The sequence below is a fragment of the Pelophylax lessonae genome, assembly GCF_965119305.1.
Source record: "Pelophylax lessonae genome assembly, chromosome: 12".
Lineage (NCBI taxonomy): Eukaryota > Metazoa > Chordata > Amphibia > Anura > Ranidae > Pelophylax > Pelophylax lessonae.
This window is the reverse complement of record NC_138779.1, coordinates 77956367-77979311: the sequence shown is the minus strand read 5'-3', so window position 1 is coordinate 77979311 and position 22945 is coordinate 77956367. Positions and strand designations below refer to the sequence as shown.

The window sequence follows — 22945 nt, the reverse complement described above, 5'->3', positions numbered from 1 at the left end:
GGGATCAAAAACCATTGCACAGATCAGATAAATATGACATATTGGTTTTAAAAAACCAAAAAACCTTTACAGTCACTTTAAGCTGGCCACACTGATCAAATTTTGGGCGATTTCTGCTGGCTCAGATGAAACCTGAGTAGTGTATAGCCCTGCAGACATTGCTCCATTCAACAAAAGTCAGTGGTTCAACTACTGCTTGTCAAAATACCCTGTCATGAAATTGTTGGCCCAATCAGATGCAGCAGTGTTTGGGTATTTTGATGGGCTGCCAGTAGTCCAAATAAAAATAGCCCCGCAGGGGGAATTTGTCAATCTGTGCTGCTAACGTAAATGGGGAAACCTGTAAGATTTCTTTCATTCAGCCCACAGAAATTTATGTGTGTGTGGCCAGCTTGCAATCCTGTCATAGAACTGATAGAGTAGCATGGGCCCTATGGCTGTAAAAATGAGTAGACCTGGAAACTAAGTAGACATTGCAATGTTGTAGTCCCCAAAAAATAAGGTGATTCCATCCTCTGGCATTTGCGGAACGCTGAAAGGCTTTTTTTGGTGGTGTGACCCTTCAAATAAAAAAAGGCACTCACTGGTGGACATTGTCTTTTTTTTTTTTTTTTTTACCTAAACAAAGTCTCATAATCAATGTACCATACCAACTGCCCAGATACTGGTTTTATTCCAAAGATGGGCCATTTATTGGGATTGCTTTCTGCTCTGCTAATAAGAGTTGCAATATCATGCTTCCCTTTACCTAGAACTAGGACAGCGACTTTTCGGGCTTTATTAATGAGTGGGAGGCTAAGGCTCATCCTGTCATGGGGCTTTATTGGACTTCTTGAAAATACCACCAATTCATCTCCTGTGATCCCATTCTTAGAGCCAGGGAAGATAGAAGCAGTATGGCCATCATTCCCCAGCCCTAATAGTACAAAGTCAAAGCTTGAATTGCTGACCAGGGTAGAGATTTCCTGAGCATAGACCTGGGTACCTAAATCTTCCTCAGCACAGAGCCTTTGGTTCCTATGTACAGGCATGGGGTGGATATTTACATAGGGAACTCTGACATGCTGCAACAGACGTCTTTCAAGGCTACCAAAGTTGGACTCAATATCTGTAAATGGCACACAGCGTTCATCCACCATCCACAAATGAGTGTGCTTCCATGGAAAGCCATAATGGTGCCTGGACAATCTCTGAAATAAGGCGATAGGGCTGGAGCCCCCAGATAGAGCCAGATGGAAACTACCTGAGCTCTTCACGGCTTCTTCTGCTGCCCTCTGTATGTCTTGTGCTAGTTTCTCTATCAGCTGTTCAGCCCAGTTAGACACCATGGTGTTACTGAGAAATACGGATTGTGTTGAAGCAAATGCATTGGTCTTTTGCTCCATGCCCATTATCTGTAAGTGTTCATCTGTCAGAAAACGTAGCCCACCATGTTCCATTACAAAGTCTAGCAAATGACTGGTCTCTGACCCTCCTGGATAGACTCTTGGTGAAGTTCTCTCCAGCTCATCCAAGATGGGAGTCCAGAACTTCCAGGAAGCCAGCAGATTTTTTGTTGTGATGAACGACTCCTTCTTTCCTCGATAAATATTTGAGATTAATATGGAGTAGGCCTCTCTTTCTTGAATTGGATGGTACACATAAAAATCAGATAGAGGTTGACCAAACAAAAAGACATTTGGGAGTTCAGACACTTCTTGCCACTGGCTGGGTACAAGGCTTGGTTTGAATAAATTTCGACTTATTAGCACAGCCGGAAAACCTAGCTCTCCATGTCCAATGTGGAATACAACCTGCCTGGGCTTACATGGATCTTTCACTGTATCTCGGGCTGAATCTTTTTGCAGGCAGAAGGCATTGTCTTTAAACACAACTCTGACATATGAAGTCCTCTCATCCAAATCTTTGCCCGATACCAAGAGAAAGGGCACTCCTTCCCACCGCATGTTGTCAATATAGATAAGGACACCTTTCAAAAGGGCAAAAAAAAGAATGCATTGTTTAGACCAGGTTATCTGTACAGTTGGGCCATTTTCTGAATGCCATGACATTTTAAATATTTATTTTCATCTCCTCTGCTTATATTTCACTAATATTTTATATTAAGAAGAACATCAGGCTGGAGTTAAAAAAGAAACTATGCCACTTTTACTAAAATTTAAAAAACTTTTAATGAGCAATTTTGAGTGACCCTGCCACTTTCATAGTGACTACACCAGCAGCACATAGAACAGAGGTGTCAAACTCCATGCTTGAAAGACCTTTTTCTGCAGCCTTCATCGCGGGAGGAAAGTAGAGAGGGCAGGAACATTGTAGAGATTATTTAAGTCCCACTGGAACAATGGGGCTTATTTAATTTTCCCTGACACCAACATGGGACTTCTTTTACTCCCAATGGCAGCACTGGTGGGACTTTTCTTTACGCTCACTGACACTCAGTCTTATTTTACACTTATTGACAGCAAATATGGGGGGGGGGGGGCATAGTGGCATTAAGCAGGTGAACAGAATGGCACCTGGAGATAGAGCTTCCTAGAAGGGAGTTATTCCCATTGTATTCACGTATTTTCCTGGTTTTATAACAATACGTGTGACCTTTACTATCTTTCGTGCTGGGCTTTTCCCACCATGCATTGACCTTGGGTGCTTTGTACAGGCTGGACAGGATATAACAGAGGTGTTGATTTAGAAGCAGCCCTCCACTCAGCTTGAAATATAAATGGGCCCTTTAGGTTGGACATCACTGATATACAGAAAGCATGTTCCAACATTCATACAAACTCACTGAACAGCCCGGGAGTCCCCACACTCAGGGTGCTTTATAGTGCTAAAAATTACCCTAAACTATTGTGTCAGTGAGGCTGCCCATCACAATGTAGAGCAAACTGTAGAACGCAAGAGGTCCTGCGATCACAACCAGCGTAGCTGGTAAAGCATTTACCCCCTTTTATACAAATGTGAGTAGATTTAGAAGAAGCAACTTACTTGCAAATGTCTGTGTTTTGGTGAAAAAATTTGGAGGTTTTTCCAACTCCTCTCTGACCTGTTGCACATAGTTTTGGTATTGACCAATGATAGCACTGCTGCCTTCCAAGGGGTGCAGAGAATCCAATAATTCCAGCTTAGCTCTCAGGACATCATCAGAGCTGGAGAGGTTATTTGGCACTTCCATGGCAACAGAGGTCAAAATTTCTGTCAGATGATTCTGGATAACATCACGTATGACACCATATTCTTCATAAAAACTGGTGCGGCCTTAAAAAAAAAAAAAAAAAAAAAAAATTATTATATTATATTATATTATATATATATATATATATATATATATATATATATATATATATATATATATATATATATATATATATATATACTGTATTTAAACAAAAAAAAAAAATAGAAAACCGTTAAAGAGTTAAATGCTTGACTTGTCTAGGGGGTTTAGGAATACAGGATAAATATATACTTTAATCCTTGCTCAGGCATACTTCCTCCTCTTCACAGAACAGGTCCCCAGAAGCTGCTCCTCTCCACTGCCCAACCAGTCACAGCTCTTTGATGTCATAATGGACAACGCAGGACCAGCTGTCCTTCGTTGTACATGATATCTCCCTGAGAGGCCACGTACATCTCCGAAGCTTCGGAAAGGGCCACCTGTAATAGGCAAGTAATTCCCCCTGTTCATCTCCCCCTAGACAAAGCGAGCATTTAACCCTTCCAGTGTAGAGGGGGGCCCACTGCAAGGGTTAAATGCTCATTTTGTCTCAGGGGGTGATATATGAGGTGAATTATTTACCCAATTGTTTGTCCATTTCTCCAGAATGGAGTTCAATAACTTTTCAGCCCAAAAGCTATGCGACTTGGGTTGTTGTACATTTTGTTCATCCTGTGGTAGTACATAGACAATCATAGAGTACACAAAAGGGACTACAATAAACTGCTGCCAATTCAAACTGAGGACACAATAAAAAAATAAATAGACAATATATGAATAGAAAAGATTACCTTCAGGGAAAGCACATATTGAAACAATCAGTGGATTCAGGATATTGTATTCAGAATTTACATGTAAAATTCTATTTTTTTTGCTAAAGTCAATCTTGACCACACTACTGCTTACTTCCTTACTTCCTGAGCTTCCCTGTATATCACAAAGCATTTACAAAAAACTGAGATTTTCATAAAAAAAAAAAAAAAAAAATCAGCTGGCTATATCTCTGGGTTTACATGATCTTTGGAACATTTTGACACGTGATTTTCAATTATGGTAACCTCCACCTATGTATTTGTTTTTCATATGCGGTTATTGAATTGCCAAGTTTTGTGACAGGTTTCCTTTGAAGCAAAACTCCAGACATAGACATTTTGTGAGGGACCCAACAGGTCCTTCTACTACATTCTGCCTGCAGAAAAGTACAGGAGAGTACGGATACAAGGACAGTCACTCTGCACAAAAAGCAGCAGAGACCGGTCTTTAAAACAGAAAGCTCCTGCATGTAGGCAAAGGTTCATGCTGGATTACTGCACAAATCTGGAAAAATACACAAAACGCACTAAGGAGGAGTCAAGTTAGAATACAATATTTGCTTATCTTTAAGATCAGGTTTAAAGCATAATTAAATCCTTAAGGAGTAAAAAAAAAAAAAAAAAAAAAAAAACTGCTGACAGGTAGGCATTTTATTGCTCATGCCATTTCTCTTCTGCAATAAAGAGATCCTTTTTGCATGCCAGCAATCTTCTTCACATTGCTCACTGCACAGCTCAGTGTGCAATCTTGCATGCCAAGGTGCTTTGATGAATTAACTCTTAGATGGCCAAAGACATAAAAGCTGGAAAAAAAAAAAAAAAAAAGACTATGAAAAGTGAGCTGTGGCATTGAAACATCAAGGGGAGATTGCGGCCACTGCAGTGCTGGAGGGTCCCTTTGGCAAATAAGTGTACCACAAGGTGCTGCTATGCATACCATACTTGCTCTTTGTGACAAAAGCCCACCCACTTGTAACAACTATTGGATTACTATCATTTGAAGGAAACCTGTCAAATACACAATGTGAACCTGTTAAGGCATAGATCAATACGGGTTCAGTGCAAGGGTATGTTTTCTATGTGCCCTGTTCACATTATACGTGTGAACTTCATAAGTGGATGCAACTTTTTTTAACAATGTAAATAAGTAGCGGTGCGTTGTAAGAACGCTACACTTCACAATGCACACCGTACGTGTTATACGTTTCTTAATGCATGCCAACTGCTATAGACAAGCCCATAAGTGTTTTTCAAACCATTAATCTATGTTTCATTATGTTTGGCATCATGCCACACTGTATGCAGTTTTAATATTCTTTTTAATTTAATATTTTTTAATATTCAAATAATTTTTGCAACTCTGTTGCAAAGTTTCTTAACTGGAGATCCTGCCAGGAGCAGCACTTTGTCTTGTAGGCTGTAAAAGTTAAAGTAGAACTATAGGCAAATTTTTTATTTTTTTTTCCATTTTGGATAGATTAAGGGAGGGTAGTAAACGCTGTCAGATTTATTTTTGCCACCTGTGTCCCATTGTGGAGATTTCTGTTCACTTCCTGTCCCAAAGCCAAACAGGAAGTAAGGGGAAATCCCTGAAAATTAAGGAAATTCCTTGGGGACCCCCAGGTCACCAGAATTAGTGTCCCTATTGGAACATTTCACCTCTTTTTCTTTTCTGGGGACAACCCAAAATTTGGGGATTTTCCTTTACTTTCAATGATAATGGTAAACAGGACAATCCCCTAACGGGGGCACAGACAGCGACAAAAACTGACAGGAGTTTTAATCTATCTCTACTTTAAAAAAAAAAGTTTTGCCTTTAGTTATACTTTAAGTGCTGTGCCATTCCTTCACTATCCCTTTAACAGTGCAGCACTTAGGCTGCTTTCACACTGTTCTGTTGCAAAAACACATATCAATTTTAATAAAACAGATTAAAAACAATTAAAATTCACTGTGTAGGTTATATAGATTGTGGTCAAGTCCTTGATCAGACAATTTAAAGGGGCAGCTGCACTGATTCTGGCTGGATGTGTTCCTTTATACTGGCATTGAGAATCCCTTGCTGACAGGCTACACCTGAGCAGTGGCGGCCCGTCCATTGGGGGCACAGGGCCGCTGCCCCCCTATCCATGCATCCGGCCCCCTAATCTACATGCAGGGCGCTGGACGCATGGATTCAAATAGGGGATTTTTTTTTTGAAGCACGTGATTAGAGCCAGAGGCTCTAATAGGCTTCAAAAAAGGTGGGCTCGGGGCGCAGAGCACTAAGCCTCGAGCCCACCCAGTTGTATGGCAATAGTGAATAAATATTCGCTATTGTCACATTGATTCTCCTCCCAGCCAATCAGGAAGAGGGTTGTGAGACCCCTTTCCCGATTGGCCAAAGGAGAAGCGATATTACTGGCCAGTGGCCAGGAAGAGGCAGAAGACACATGGCTGGAGGAGAGGCCTCAGCCATCCAGCATTTCCCGGCTCAGACAGGAGGAGGTAAGGAGGCAGACCGTTCGGGGGGGTTGGGGGGGAATGTGTTGTCTGCCGACTGATTGACCGACCGACTGATAGGGGGGGGGGGGTTGCATTGGTTTGACCCCCCCCCCCCCGAGTGCACAGAGGGGGAATTTTTTTGTTTTTCAATTCAATCAAGACTAAAACCTCTAGGTATGCAGTCTTTTAAAAAAAATAAAATAAGATAGTAAAATGTAGAGCTCTTTTGAGTTTTCTAAAATACCTTTTGCATCAACTGTTTCCTTCATGACAATTTCCACTCTATCCACATGCTGCCTGTTCCAGATTGAGTCTAGATGCTTTTGGTTGCGTCGTCTGAATGGTAGAATCTGTTCAACTGTCTGGAAAAGATACGTCACAAATATATTAGACCAGTGCTGCTTAGCTCCGGTACTTAGAAGTAACCCGTCATGAGAGTAACTGACAGTTAAGTCCCATCAATTACACCGGGCAGAGCAACCATGGGTAGGGAGAGGGTAAGGGAGCAGATTTTTTACCTTTAACATCCAAAATCCTCAGCTTGTAAATACAGTATCTAATTTGCTGTACTTACTGTGGTATTTAGGGTTAAACTCCAGGTAAACAGATACATTCAGAGATTCAACACATATGAAAGCTGTTTTACCTGCCAAAGGATTTGAAATCCTGTCCATGCAGGCCTAAGATTTACCCAGCTCTTCTATACAGCACAGCCTCGTCCAGCAGGCAGGAAACAAGATTTTTCTCAGCGGCAGTTGAACTCAGAGGTCTTGTCCCTTCCCCAAGGCTTTGACTGGACAGTGAAAGGAGAAGCAGTAGACCAGGGGAAGGCAGCCTCAGCACTCCAGCTGTGTTGGAACTACAAGTCCCATAAGGCATTACAGGACTCACAGCCACAGGCATGACTCCCAAAGGCAGATACATGAGGAGATTTGTGGTTTTACTACAGTTTTCATGCTGAGGTTGCCTGCGGTAAACTGATGAGCATATCTCTGTGACTCTGTTCCCTCTCCAATCAATATGCTCCTTATACGGCAGTATAACTGATTGGCATATTCTGCTGCTTCCCCCCTCTCCCAGACTGAGCTGCAAGAGGCCACTACAAATTGAGGTGCTTACAATGCTTGCGTTAAAAATGCATGCAACGGTGAATGCAGAGCTTCAGAAAGGTGTCTTTATCTGCCTAGAATTCAACATAAATGAAAAAAATAAATAACATTTCAGACTGCAAGGAATTTCATGCAATTCAGATTAAAGCCAAACTTTCTTTGGATAGAGTGGAGAGGAGTTAACTGCATACCTCCCAACTTTGTAAGACCGATATAAGAGACATCCGGGGACAGAGAAAACAGGCGTGGCTAAATTTCACTGAATTAGGCGTGGCTTAAAAAAGCCTGGGTAAATAGAGTCTAAACCTACAGACGTTCTACATGGTGTACACAATCTGCAGTACTTGTCACCCTAACACACTCCATTAGGGTTTATGCACATGGGGCTCACCAGGCATTTTATGTGCCTAGTGTAATTTCCTGATGCTTTCCCATGCCCAGGGAGCTGCAAATGCCACTTATAGCCTCCTATACCAATAAATGGCTGTGCTCTTGTGCATCTTTCTTTATCCATGCATGTGCATAGGAGGTCGTTTTTCAATGCAGAGGTTTTGTGTTCAGAATAACGTTGAACTCGCATGCACAGGTAAATGCTATAGCATTCTGAGAGTATTCTGATGGCGGGGAACTCTTCCCACAAAATACAATATCACTGTGGGAGGAGACTCTCCCATCCACATCATGTGTGTGGATGGGGAAATTGATTCATTTTCTTTTTCAACCCGCTAGTTGAACAAAAGTAAATGAATCGTGTATGGCCTGCCCTAGGGATAGACAGATATCTACGAGATGTGCACGTGCATGTACAATCTAGCTTAACACACAAGCAGATCACTTCTATCGGACAATGAATGCGAGAAACCTACCAGTGCTTCTTTGCGTGCTCACTAAGACATTCATCCCCAACTCCTTAAGGCTCGGTTCACACTGGTGCGATGCGGAAACCAGCACAATTCCAGTGCGGGTTTCCGCATCGCATCTCACTGGCAGGCAGTTCACACTGACATCTGCGAACCGCTGCGGGTGTCAATGTAAAGTTAAAGGACCTGTACAGCCAAAGCTCGTTTGGATGTACATCTCCTATGGATCGCAGGAGTGCAGTTTGTCCTGCACTCCTGTGAACTGTTGTCAGCAGAGAGCAGACTGAAGTCCGCTCTCTGCTGACGTCACAAAAGTTGGTCCAGGCACCACATCATGACCACAGAGTCGGGATGTGCCAGGTGCCTAAACAGCCCCTCCCCGCCCCTCCACAGCCCAGCGCTCCAATGAGTGAGGAGGGGGCAGAGCAGAGAGCTGCTGACTGTCAGTCAGCAGCTCGGGGAGCTGTCAGAACCGAGCGATCAGCGGTGTTCAATCGCTTGGTTCTTAGTGTAGAGGCGCTGGGGGGACCAAAACTGCATCCACCTAGGTAAGTATAAATGGGGGAAAAATGGATTTCTATACATCTCCTTTGATGACACCCCCAAATCAGTTTGCAGATCGTAGTGCGAACTGTGAAATCGGGCAGAAAACCGATCGTATGGGTGTGAACACCCATGCGATTTGATTCCAGCGTGAACCAAAAAAGGTCCAGCACCATTTTGGTCCGAGTGCGATGCAAATTCAGCCAAACTGTAAGCAGCTCTCTGCTTCCCCCCCCCCCTCCCCCTCCTCACTCATTGGAGTGCTGAACTGTGGAGGGGTGGGTAGCGGCCGGCTTGGCATTCAGAGTGGAGGCACTCATACAGGTGTGGTGAAAGTGAAAGGTGCGCAAATTTAGAGTGAAAAAATAATAAGAAAGCAGCACTAGACAAATACAAATAGTGGTGAATAAACAAATAAATAGTGCGCTAACAATATGAATTGTTAAAAATCAATAAATGTGTAAAATGTGTTTTCTCCTATGCACTTGTCAAATTTAGGTGCAAACAATAAATAGTCCTTTATGCAAGTCCATATTTGGGTGAGGTAACAGAAAATGAGAATAACACAAGTCTCTCAAATAACGTGAGGCCAATAAACCATCAAAAACGTGAGATAAATAAATCCGTGCCAAAGTGTCGTGCCACAGCCTACAGGTGATGAGGTTTCACATAAACTTGAATTCTTATTGCCAGGGTGGCCCCTTACCACAAAAGACTTCTAGGTTGGCATTCAAATGGTGGACTTGATGGGACGTTCGGGAGGAAGTAGAGAGAAGACATCGCTGGAAGTGGCAGCAGAGGAGTCCCCCTTTTTTTATTGGGTGCCTTCTTTGTGGAATTTGCTCCGTGCAACATTGGAACCACATCACTGCAAAGCGGATCTGCTTCCAGGATTCTTCGCTGGATTTCCTGTTCTGTAGTAGTCCAGGCTCATGTCTCCCTGTTTTCTGGTAAGCATCCATCTTTACCATTAAATGTTATCACTTCACCGTCCCATCAAGTCCACCATTTGAATGCCAACCTAGAAGTCTTTTGCGGTAAGGGGCCACCCTGGCAGGCAAGAAGAATTCAAGTTTATGTGAAACATCATCACCTGTAGGCTGTGGCACGACACTTTGGCATGGATTTATCTCACGTTTTTGATGGTTTATTGGCCTCACGTTATTTGAGAGACTTGTGTTATTCTCATTTTCTCTTACCTCACCCAAATATGCATAAAGGACTATTTATTGTTTGCACCTAAATTCGACACGTGCATAGGCGAAAACACATTTTACACATTTATTGATTTTTATCAATTCACATTGTTAGCGCACTATTTGTTTATTCACTCATACAGGTGTGTTACTGGTCATATCAACAGGTGAAAAACAGAGAAAAACGATTGCAGCCACCACATCGAATGACTGGTGAGCTGCAATTTTATTAAATTTTTGGTTTAGGGTTGAATACCACTTTAAACTCTGCTGTGTGCTACACACATTTTTCAGTCTTTGAGTATGCTGTACAAAACATGTAATGGTTCAGGGATTTTTCGGGTTTTTTTTATAATATGAAATAAAAGAAGAGACCTCAGCATTACCAATGTGTGATCATCTATCATATTCCTTGTATCCTGGGAGGCTGTTTGTGGGCTGATATGTGAACTGACTCAGGAGCTGTGTTGTAAATTTGCCTTGTGCAATCAAAAGCTCGTCCCCTTTTTTCTTTTTGTAAAAAGTGCTAAATCAGATATTTTTCAGCAAGCTTACAGTGCTTATTATTCTTTGGAAGTGAACCTTGACAGGGACCAGTTGTTCGCAATGCTCAAAGGAGTTGCTCAATTTACACAGAATGGTATCTGTACAACAACTTTACAACTTATGACTGATTTTAATAAAACTAGGCAACAACTTTTATGTCAGTGGGGTTGGTTTACTAAAACTAGAGAGTGCAAAATATGGTGCAGCTCTGCATGGTAGCCAATCGGCTTCCAAATTCAGCTTGTTCAATTAAGCTTTGACAGAAAAAAAAAAAAACCTGAAAGCTGGTTGGTTTTTATGTAGAGCTGCACCAAATTTTGCACTCTCCAGATTTAGTAAATCAACCCCAATGGGTGGCAGCATATCATTGGCCAGTTGTTCCCATTGTAAAGGTTGACTGGCTGGGTTACATTGTTCTGGTTTCTCATAATAGTTGTTCTGGAGACAAGGCTAAGACATAGGTCATAGATGATTAGATTTCCTCCTCCTTTCCCCCCGTGGGTAGGAGGAAAGAAAGTTGCTTGATTCCTCCTCCCACAGCACTATTATGTTGGTGGGGGGGGGGGGGGGGGGAGATAATGGGGCCTTCCCAGCTGGCAGAACAAAATGATTACGGCTATCGACTAAAGCCGTCGGCAGTAATCGCATTCCAATAATTCGATGGTTCGACTTGTACAATCAGCCTACACAAACATGGATTGAAATTAGTCTGGTTCCTGCTAAAATCGGCTGGATTTCCATCCATGTATGGCCAGCTTAATACCACTGCTCCCACTACTTCCGAATATAAACACAGGCTTTCGGAAAAGAGTCCACATGCTTTTAAAGAAAAAATTGGAAAAAAAATATTCAGATAGATTTGATTATGCTTGCATGACTAACTGGTAGGGCCCTTTCACACAGGCTTTTCGATCAGGCTCGCCTGTCAGTTTTTCAGGTGGACCTGATCGAACGCTCCATTCGCCCCTATGGAGGGAAGGATGTCAGTGGTGACATGTCCGCTGACACCCGCTGCTATCTGATCTGATCCTGTCCGTGAAATCCAGATGGATGGAAACCCTATTTTTCATCCATCTGGAGGATCGGATCGGATAGGATGAAAAAACGGACAGGCGGTTCGTTTTCGTCCGATCTCCCATAGAGGAGAGCAGGGATCCGACAGGTCTGGCTCTGCAAAGTAAGCGGAGACGGACTTGTCATCCGCCTGCTCACCGGGGATTGGTGGATCGATCCCCGCTGAGCAAAACGGAGTCTGCCGAGCGGAAAGCCTGTGTGAAAGTACCCTTTATCTGTGTCTGTGAATCAGCTGAGCACACCTGCAGTCTGTAGATTAAAGTTACTAGGCATGGTTCCCCTTGCAGGAAAATGGTCAGAGAACTAGCAGCATGCAGCTGTGTGCATTCTTATTTCTAAGGCATAGGCAGCCACAGGTTTCCAATCAATAGGTAACCAATTATCGTGGTTCCCAACTAAGTGATGGGCATGATATCCAATTATGGTAATCGTGTGAGGTTGGTTTAAAAACAAACCTGCTGTTTGAAGCTCTCACTGTGCTTGTGCAGTGATTGCACAGAGAAAAGTCACAGTGACAGCTGTAACAGACGCAAACCAACCATGCTAAATTTGTTTTGGACACTTAGGCTATACCCACCTCTGATTACAAAATTATTAGTCTCACCTGTTTTCCCAGATAATGATCTACCCGATAGATCTCTTCTTCTTGGAAGTAGGTTTGCATATCACTTGCCAGCTTCTTAGCAGATTCATAGTCATGCCCAAAGGGCTTCTCCAACACCACTCGTAGCCATGCTCCAGGGGGAGGCCGGCAGCTGGCATTGATGTTCCGAGCAATATCGGCATATGCAAATGGAGGGACTGACAAATAAAAAAGTCTACCAGCTTCATGAAGATCTTCTTCTGCTAGTGAAGCAAGAATGTCCTGGTGTAATGCTGTATAGTTCTCAGCCGTCTTCAATTGCCTGTAACGAGTGAGCTTTAGAAACTGGTCCTTCAAAAGAGCACACCTATCAGCCTCAACATCTGCTGGACAGCTCAGATTCTTAAGTGAATTGAACAGTATCGCCTCTGCTTTTTCTGGAGCGGTCAGTGCAGCTCCATGAAAACTGAAGGTGTGGCCCTTTGGGACTTCATTCAGATAGAGCTGGAAGAGTCCCTGCCATAGGTATTTTTTAGCCAAGTCTCCAGTAGCCCCAAGAAGAATAACAGATATGTGTCCTTTTTCTTTGCAGGTGACAGTAATCACGCCAACCAGGAGTATACAACACAGAGTCCTCCACTGCATCATGGCTGAAACTTTCAGGCTGGAAAAATAAAATGTTGTTAAAAGTTTGCCAATAAAAAGTTATTTCAAAATATTGTGCCAAAAACTCACAGGTAATTGTAAAATATAATATAAATAAAAAAGCAGGTACGCTAAACTCATAAGTGTCAACCAATCAGGTTGGGGTGAACCAATAAAGTGATATCAAAATCAATTAGTCACAAAACTAATAATAATAAAACACATCTCACAGTGAATACTAAATAATATAACTGATGTGCCTCAAAGGACAAAAAGTAAATCAGCAGTATGATATTAAGAAGATTGCATACTAGTATAAAGTGGCAAAAAAACTCTTAAAGGTGCAAATAAGATAAGGTGCATAAAGTCCAAAACAATGTCCGTAATATCGTGTAATATACACGGTGACTTCCAGGTGCAAAATTCACAGCAACTTAGGGTGCAGGTGGTCCCACCACCATGTCTGGACTGGCCCCTTACCAGAAAATGGAAATCATAAGGGCGTATAGATAGAATCCAGATGAAGAAAAATGCCCAAGTGAGGATATGTGCTGGAAAACACCACTCAAAAGGGAGGATGAGCCTCTTACCGGATGATTATTGGCATAGGGCTGATCACAGACTCTCCTGATGATAAATATCCTCCTTCCTGGGCAGTCTAGGTCTGGATGAATCCACTCTGGTACCAATGAATTTGTCCTCATGGTTTCAGGTTTGAACAGTAAAGATTACTCTATGACCATCAATGTAGAACCAACCAACAGGACTGGATGTAGCATAATCCACAAAAAAAGGACTTATTCTTGGATGTTGTTTAGTAGGGTGTTTGAACGGATCTTGTAATAGCTGTCACAGACGCGCCATGTAATCTCCTTTGGGTTGCCGAGTTACAGAGGAGAGAATCACAGAAGGCTTTCCATGTGCAGAGCGAGGTGTACAGGAAACTGGCAGCGCACACCGCGGACACCTCCTCTACAGTGTTGTGAAGAATTAGAGGAGGTGTCCGCGGTGTGCGCTGCCAGTTTCCTGTACACCTCGCTCTGCACATGGAAAGCCTTCTGTGATTCTCTCCTCTGTAACTCGGCAACCCAAAGGAGATTACATGGCCATAGAGGAGAGCGGGGACCTGACAACTTCGTCTCTGCAAAGTAAGAGGAAACGGAGCTGTCATCCGCCTGCTCAGCGGGGGATCGGCTGAACTATTCCCGCTGAGCAAAAATGGAGTAAGCCGGGCGCACTGCCCGTGTGAAAGGACCCTAAATGAATCCAAATGCTTGTAGTCTGATGTACTGGCGCAGTGTGTGCACAAAGTTTTTCCAGTTTTTTACATTTTTTGAAAAACATTTTTCATTTTGGGTAGTGTGTGGAAGTATTCAAACCTCTGTCAGGGTCTTATTGCTGTCTGTAACTATGGACACTAGGACAATGTTTGAGTTGTGGATATTTTTTAACTGATTCATGACAAATGTTCCCATACATGTGTAATATCATCGCTCAACCACAGGTGGTTTAGTGAGCTTTGACGTTGTTTGTAAAAATGGCTGCCGCATAGCCAATTGACCATGTGGTTTTGGGGGGAAGTGCAACCATGTCTTGCTGACATCACTCACAATATGACCTGTGAGTGGTCAAAAGGAATGACCACATCCTGTGGGTGGTCTCTGGTATACAGGACTATAAATTGAGTCACTAGGATGGGGGAGAAAGGTTCGTTTTTTGAAGCTGTGGAAGAAAAGCATGCAGCAAAAAACCTCCTCACTGTCCTGTTCCAGATATCGAGTGAAAGCTGTTGCCAGAGTTAAGTATTATATGACGTTTCTTTGGGATATAGGGAATAGGAGTGTAAGTTTGAGTCTTATTAATGTTTATGGTAACTTATGTGTAAGGAGCTTTATGTATTTTGATGTCCAGTAAAGTTTGGTTTTATCCTTTTTATAAAAACTGCTCTTGGTGTCTTTGTTCATTTTAAAGAGGAAGTAAACCCTCCTCTGACACTTGTACCTATAGGTAAGCCTATGATAAGGCTTACCTATAGGTACTGTAAATATCTCCTAAACATGTACCGTTTAGGAGATATTTACCTTCGATGCATCCAGTGACGTCACTGGCGCATGCTCTCTGAAGGAACGGCCGATCGTGCCGTTCCTTCAGAGCCCCGTGCCGTGACTGTCGGCTCCCGCGCGGGAGTGACGTCACCGCGGCTCCGGCCAATCAGATGGCCGGATGCCGCGATCCCGGAAGACGGGCGACTGAACATGTCGCCCGTCATACAGGTGAGTGAGCGGCACGGCGGGGGCTCGTTCTAAGGTAAGTATTTCATAATGAGCTAGTATGCGATGCATACTAGCTCATTATGTGTTTGTCTTGCAGGGTGTGAAAGAAAGAAAAAAAAAAGAGTTTACAACCTCTTTAAATATTCACTAGTTATTTCAGTTGCTGTCCACTATACCTTTATTATCAAATTTTGTTGTTCCCACCTTTGATACAGACAAAAAAAAAATAAAATAAAATCGGGGAAATAAGTGCCCCAGAGACAGGAGGGCACAGCAACCAAAGACGCTCACCACTATACTAAAAAAAATAATTCCTGCTGTTATCTATTGGTGTACCAAAATGAAAATTCTGGTGCCAAAACCAAAAATTCAGAAGGCACAAGGCAAAAATTACACAAGGCGGCAAATCGGCTCCTCTGCGCAGGATCACATACCTGTACGGAATCCTCCACTTCCGGGTCTAGGGGCACACACAGGCGCCCGCTCCCGCTGGGATTGGGCACAGGGGGGAGCCAATCAACGGGTCAGGCGGACGCAAAGTCTGCCGGGACCGGCCGATCATTCTCAAGAGAGAAAGAACCGCGGTCTGCCTATGTAAACAAGGCAGATCGACATTCTGTGAGATCTGCCTTCCCACAGTACAAGTACCTCCCACACAGTTAGCAATCAATATACGCTTATTGGGATTTTTTATTTTTAACCAAAAACATGTAGCAGTATACATATTGACCTAAATTTATAAAGAAATTACATTTTTCCCATTTTTTTATTGGATATGTTTTATAGCAGAAAGTAAGAAATATTGTTTTTTATTTCAAAATTGCCTGTGTTTTTTTGTTTATAGGGCAAATCTTTATTTATTTGTGTATAGCGTGGCACGGCCGTTAAAAGTAACGCAGTGTCGGATCACAAAAAATGGCCTGGTCATGAAGGGAGGGTAAACCTCCCGAAATAGGAAGTGATAAAAAAAAAAAATGTGTATATATATTTTTTTTTAAATTAATATGGCTGGCGTTTTTGCATTAAAGACACTAGGGGGCAATTTTGCATTAAAGTCACTAGGGGGAAGTTTTGCATTAAAGCCACTGGGGGGGGGGGACGACACTTTGCATTGGTCACGGGGGTGGCACTTTGTAATGAAGTCACTGGGGGGGGGGGGGGCGATACTTTGCACTGAATTCACTAGGGGAGGTGACACTTTGCACTGAATTCACTAAGGGGGGGGGGCTTGCACTGAAGATTTTGCATTGAAGTTGATGGGATGCAGCATGCCATTATCTGCACCTTTTTTTTCTATCGGCAAAATGCTGATAACCCTATTATCACCTGATATATCGGTGCTTCTCTATTATGATCTCTATCCTCATTGGACAGCTCTTTCATCACTTCCTCTGCCTCTCCTTTGTCACAAAAACAGGAATGATTTGAAATCTTTTTAAATGGTGACCGAGAGGTAGCAATAAAAACCTGGGAGTATGTAAAAAAAAAAAAAAATCCTTGCCCAAATATTGTAGTTAGGGTAATACTGGGCCATTTGCGACCACACTTAGGCCTCTTGCACACAATACTCCTGTTTGAGCATCTACTTTTTCCAGACCTTTTTTTTTTGTATGTATTTGCGAGTATTCGTGCGTATTTGCATGCATTGAGGCTTAAATTACTGACTAAAAATGCAGATTTTTCTATTTTGTTCTTACTGATGAATGCACAGCGCTGGTTTCCGTGCCTGTGTGCACAGGCACATTACAATTAATGGACTATATTTTAGCTCAGAAAAAAAAAAAAAGGTGTACTGAGCTTTTTCAAGCTGCCAGATGCTCAAACAGAAGTATCGTGTGCAAGATGCCTTTAAAACCCTAGGTCACTGGTGCTTTTAATAACAACCAAGTTCCATGCATTTCTGCTATGCTGGCTGGATGGAGGGTTGTTTTGTCTCTGGCAAGTGACATTGTGCTCAGTTTTTACTCAGAAGGAAGTGACAACTCGCTTATCTGGTCACCAGAACAGTGACATGTGGAACTAGGCAAGCATCTTCCTCTTTAGCACTCAAACCAGAGACAGGATCATAAGTGTGCCATTGGCCTACAAAGGAGAACACCCCATATAGTGCACAATTAAAGCGGAGTTCCGGGCACAAAAAATATTTTTTTTTTTGTGCCCCTCCGCTAGGTATGCCGCACCTCAAAAGGAATTGGATAGTTATTTTTTTTTTTTTGTTTACTCACCTTTTTATTGAAGATCGTAAATACTCACCTATGACAGCTTCCTCCTCCAGCGCCGAGGCTTACCCCGTCACTTCCTGCCTCGCGATGATTCCTGGGAGCTAAACGTCATAGCTCCCAGGAATCAATGTGCTGCACCGGCCCCGCTCGTCATTTCCGGGCGACGCCGCATTCCCCTGCTAAACAGCTTCTGGGCATGCCCAGAAGCTGTTTAGGAATGCGGCGCCGCACCGGAAGTGACGAGAGGGGCCGGTGCAGTGCATTCTGGGACACGAAGACGCGGAAGAAGACAGAGAAGAGGACCGCGCCGGCTTCAGCTGCCCACAACCGAGATGGAAACGCTGTGGAAGAAAATTTCTAAGTAAGTATTTCTTCTAAAAGGTAAGTGCGAACCGGGACAGATCAGAGGCTAGCCATTGTGGAATGTGCTAGCCCTGACTGTCCCGGGGGTATGTTCAGGAAAAAAACGTTTTTCTGCCCGGAACTCCGCTTTAACTTTCCAAAACATAAGTCTTCAACCCCCTTCTCTGCTGCCCTGGGGGTGAGCTTTAAGTCCCGTACACACGTACCGAATGTCGGCCGAACGATCGGCCGTCTTTTGTCCGGTGCTGTCCTGTCGGCTGAAAAGTGCTAAAGACTGCACACGAATTTTGTCGGCCAACAACAGCCGACCTCAGAAGCGATGTCATGTGATGGTTAACTTTCCGTGTCTTTTTTCTTTTCTGAGCATGCCCAGTCTTGCTAATCTGCTGTTAGTCGGCCGAATTCTGTACTGACTGGCGAACAATCGGCCGTTCTGGTGACGGCCAACAAAAGTTTTAAAGTCTGCACGCCAGATTCTGTTCGGCCGAAAAGTCGGAGTCAGTTGTCGGAAGCATCATACTAACAAGCCGACAATCGGCCGATTGTTCGGCGGCCAAATATTTACGGCCGACAATCGCTACGTGTGTACGGGGCTTTAAAGTCCTGGCTGCATACAGTGCATCCAGAAAGTATTCACAACGCTTCACATTTTATGTTACAGCCTTATTCCAAAATGGCAAAAATTCATTATTTTCCTCACAATTTTATAAACAAAACCCCATAATGGCAGTGTGATAGATGGTTTGAAACCTTTGCGAATTTTTAAGAAAAAAAAAAAAAAATCACATGTACATAAGTATTTACAGCCTTTGCCATGACACTCAAAACTGAGCTCAGGTGCATCCTGTTTCCACTGATCATCCTTGAGAGGTTTCTACAACTTGATTGGAGTACACCTTTGGTAAATTTAACTCATTGGACATGATTTGGAAAGGCACACACCTGTCTATATAAGGTCCCACAGTTAACAATGCATGTCAGAGCACAAACAAAGTAATGACGTCCAAGGAGTTGCCTGTAGACCTCCGAGACAGGATTGTATTGAGGCACAGATCTGGGGAAGGGTACAGAAAAATGTCTGCAGCATTGAAGGTCCCAATGAGCACAGTGGCCTTCAGCCGTAAATGGAAGAAGTTTAGAACCACCAGGACTCTTCCTAGAGAGGGCCACCCGGCCAAACTTAGCGATCGGGGGAGAAGGGCCTTAGTCAGGGATCTGACCAAGAACCCTATGGTCACTGGCAGAGCTCCAGCGTTTCTCTGTGGAGAGAGGAGAACCTTCCAGAAGAACAACCGTCTCTGCAGCACTCCACCAATCAGGCCTGTATGGTAGAGTGGCCATACGGAAACTGCTCCTCAGTAAAAGGCACATGACAGCAAAGGTTGCGGAAGGCTGTAAAGGAACAAGTCCAGTTAAATGTGGCAAACTACTACTAGCTTTACCATGCCCTGGAAAAATTTGAATCTTCTCAGAGACATACCGTAGTTTGGGCTTATAGCACCCATGTAAGAGTCCTTGAACCACTTCTTGGCCTTGCATACAGGGCCGAGTTAAGAGCATCATGGGCTTGGTGCTGAGGATTTTGAAGGGCCTTAAGGGCCGTGCCTTGGCATGCACCCAGAGGAGGAAGGGTGCAGCCATGCATGCCTAATTCCACATGGGATGCTGTCTCTGAAGCCCATAAACACATCCATGCATCGGCAACTGTCCCTCCTTGTCCGGCCTTCGTGCTGTGTGGGGAGGTTCTGAGGGTGCTGCCTGGGGAAGCGAGAATAGAAGCCAGACTTCTGTGTTTACAAGTGACAGAAGAGCGGTAACAGTGAATATGGCCAACCCGGGGCCTATATTAAGGTAGGGGCCTGGAGCTGCAGCTCCAATAGCCCCTATGTTAATCTGGCCCTGCTTGCATATTGCTACTCTATTCTGTGGAGAGCAACAGCAAGAGTACTGTTAAGCCCCGTACACACGTACCGATGGTCGGCATACAAATGTTCCTCTTTTCTCCCCGGGATGTCGGTGTCTGTTGAAAAGTGCAAAGACAGCACAAGGACAGCACAAGAATTTTGTCTGCAGACTTCAGCTGACTGCAGAAGTGATGTCATGTAATGGTTAACTTTCCCTGTGTTTTTAATTTTCTGAGCATGCCCAGTCTTGCAAATCTGCGGTCTGTCGGCCGAATTCTGTACTGACAGGCGAACAATCGTCCGTTCTGGTGTCCGCAGACAAAAATTTTCATGTTTGCAAGAAAGACTTTTGTCCGCGGATTGTGCGCAGACATCTGTCGGAGGCACCATACTAACACGCGTACAATCGGCAGATCTTTCGTCCGCCGACGTTTGTATGCCGACGATCGGTACGTGTGTACGGGCCTTTATGCCCCATACACACGTGCAGATTATCTGCAGACTTACCTTTTCTATGTAGTGCAAGGGCCTGCCGGATTGCATACAAATTGAAAGTGTTTAGGTTTGACCTCATATTATATGGTTTTGGTAAGTCTGCAGACAAAAGTCTGCAGATAATCTGCACATGTGTATGGGGCATTACTCTACTCTTGTTGCTCACCACAGAAATCCAATATCTCTTTTGCCAGCATTGGCATCTCTCTAAACTGCTGATGGGTCCTTTCTTCAGGGAAAACATAGTGGTGGTATGAAAGGCCAAGAGGCAGAGTCATTTAACCTTTTGCTGTCTAGCCAATCCCCAATTTCACCTGTGTACACTATTTTCTGTTTCTGAAATATTTTTCTAGAAATATTATTGCCACCACCAAATATGCCTGAACTGTGCCTGATTTCTGCTCGCTGTGGAAATATCTGCTGGACCTCACAGAAATGCATGTAATGTGGCACTGGCAGTAAATTAAGGGCACAGTTGGTGTTCCTTGTCATTCTGCATAGGGTTCTTTAAATTCTTATCAATAACAAAGCAGCATGCACACCTACCTTTTTGCAAAGTGCTGACCAGGTTCCCCCTGCAGAGCTCTGTCTGTGCACAAGGCTGGTGTAATGAGCAGGCAGCAGTGAACCAACAAAACTGGTAGGTCAATGATCCCTCCCCTGTTAAATGTTAATGATTACACAAGAAAATTGTTGTGCAAGGATCACACAGAAAGTCTTTTCCTGGCAGAGAGAGAGTTTAGATATCCCAAGCACTCTCACTATCTGCCAGTAATTCTCTATAGAAACATCTCAGCTTGTTGAAACCTTACGGATAAGCTCTGCAAACAGAAAGGAGATATCAGATGCCAGTGTAGTATTTCCTGGAATTCTAGAGAATGCCAAACAACACCACAATTAACAAACTATTTTCCTTTGAACACATAAGCTGACTAACAGCAATACTTTTCTAAAACCAACAGTTACTCCAGCCAGGTGGTGAGACTTTACCCCTTCCTCATACCAGTCAGAGCCAGCAGTTATCCTGAGTAACAGAAGCACAGTACACTAGATACAAAATATTGGGACACCTGCCTTTACAGGCACATGCATTTAATGGCATCCCAGTCTTAGTCCCCTTTCACACATACAGTCCCCGTTTGTCCGTTTTTCATCCATCCGTTGACGGATGAAAAACGGACATTAATGCATCTCTATGTAAAAAAGTATGACAATGGATGATCATCCGTTAACATCCACTTCCGTCAATGTCCGTTTTTTGGAATGGATGAATGCCCTATTTTTCATCCGTCAAAAAAAAAGATCGGATGAAAAACGGATGTACAGTAAACCCCCCTCCATTGCGGGGGTTACGTTCCGGACCCAGCCGCGAAAAGTGAAATTCCGCGAAATAGAAAAACCCTATTAAAATGCATTGTAGGCATGTTTATTTTACTGTCACTGTACTTTTAAAAGTATTTTAACCACTTAAGCCCCGGAGGATTTGGCTGCTAAACGACCAGGGGGTATTTTGCGATTAGGCACTGCCTGACTTTAACGGACAATTGCGCGGTCGTGCGACGCTGTACCTAAACGAATTTGGCGTCCTTTTTTTCCCACAAACAGAGCTTTCTTTTGGTGGTATTTGATCACCTGTGCGATTTTTTGATCATGCGCTATAAACAAAAAAATAGCGTAAATTTTGCAAAAATAGCAATATTTTTCACATTTTTTTAATATGAAATTCCCCCCAAAAAAAAATGTAAAAATCAAAATTTTTTAACATTTTCGGCCAATTTGTTTTATGCTACCTATGTTTGGTAAAAAAAAAAAAAAAAAAACGCAAAAAGCGTATTTTGATTGGTTTGCGCAAAAGTTATCGCGTTTACTAACAAAGGGAAAGATTTTTGTCATTTTTTTTTTAACGCATAATGGCGGCGATCTGCGATTTTTTTTTTGCGGTACTGCGACATTGGGGCGGACAGATCGGACCCTTGACTGACATTGACACTTTTGGGGTTACCAGTGACATTTTTACAGTAATCAGTGCTATAAATATGCACTGTTACTGTAAAAATACACTGGTAGTGAAGGGGTTAACTTTATTTGGGAGGGAGGGGCTGTGTGTGTCCCTAGGGGCGTGCTTTCTACTGTGATTGGCTGTGGCTTGAGCTGTAAGGACAGTGATCAACGGATCTACATAGTAGATCCGTGTGATCAGTGTCTTTACACCGAGGAGAATGACAGGCAGCTTGTTTACACAAGCTGCCTGACTTTCTCCCTCTCCCCCGCCGATCGCAGAGTGGCCGGCGGACATCGGGTCCCCAGACCCTCCCAGGCTAGTGACGTACCGATACGTCACTCTGCCTGTGAGGGGCTGACCGCCGCAGTATATAATCGTGCGGCGGTCGGCAAGCGGTTAAGGTCTTTAAACACACTTTTAAAACAATAGAAACTCATTTACACACATAAAAGATACTAAGAGACAGAGCAAGAGCTATGGAAAACACAAAAATATTTCATTTTTAATGATTTATATAGTAAAATAACATTACAAAAAAAAAAAACGCAAATTACCGGGACCACAAAAACTGAACCGCGATGGAGTGGGGGATTACTGTAAACGGACAAACGGTCCGTTTT

At 43.3% G+C, this 22945-nt stretch overlaps 1 protein-coding gene across 2 annotated transcripts in view; it reads right to left on the bottom strand.

Moving 5' to 3' along the window:
* Positions 1-384: 384 nt before the first annotated feature.
* Positions 385-22945, bottom strand: part of H6PD (hexose-6-phosphate dehydrogenase/glucose 1-dehydrogenase) — a 39991-nt gene continuing 17430 nt past the window's right edge. The window contains exons 1-5 of one of the 2 annotated variants that reach the window (XM_082274056.1): positions 20870-20975; positions 12443-13085; positions 6755-6872; positions 2986-3255; positions 385-1969 (exon numbers count right to left, since the gene is read on the bottom strand). In XM_082274056.1, the coding sequence (XP_082130182.1) occupies positions 615-1969; positions 2986-3255; positions 6755-6872; positions 12443-13069 (2370 nt within the window). In that variant the 5' untranslated portion in view covers positions 13070-13085; positions 20870-20975 and the 3' untranslated portion in view covers positions 385-614. Of the gene's footprint in view, positions 1970-2985; positions 3256-6754; positions 6873-12442; positions 13086-20869; positions 20976-22945 lie in introns of those variants that run through there. The other variant, XM_082274057.1, reaches the window with a different exon arrangement.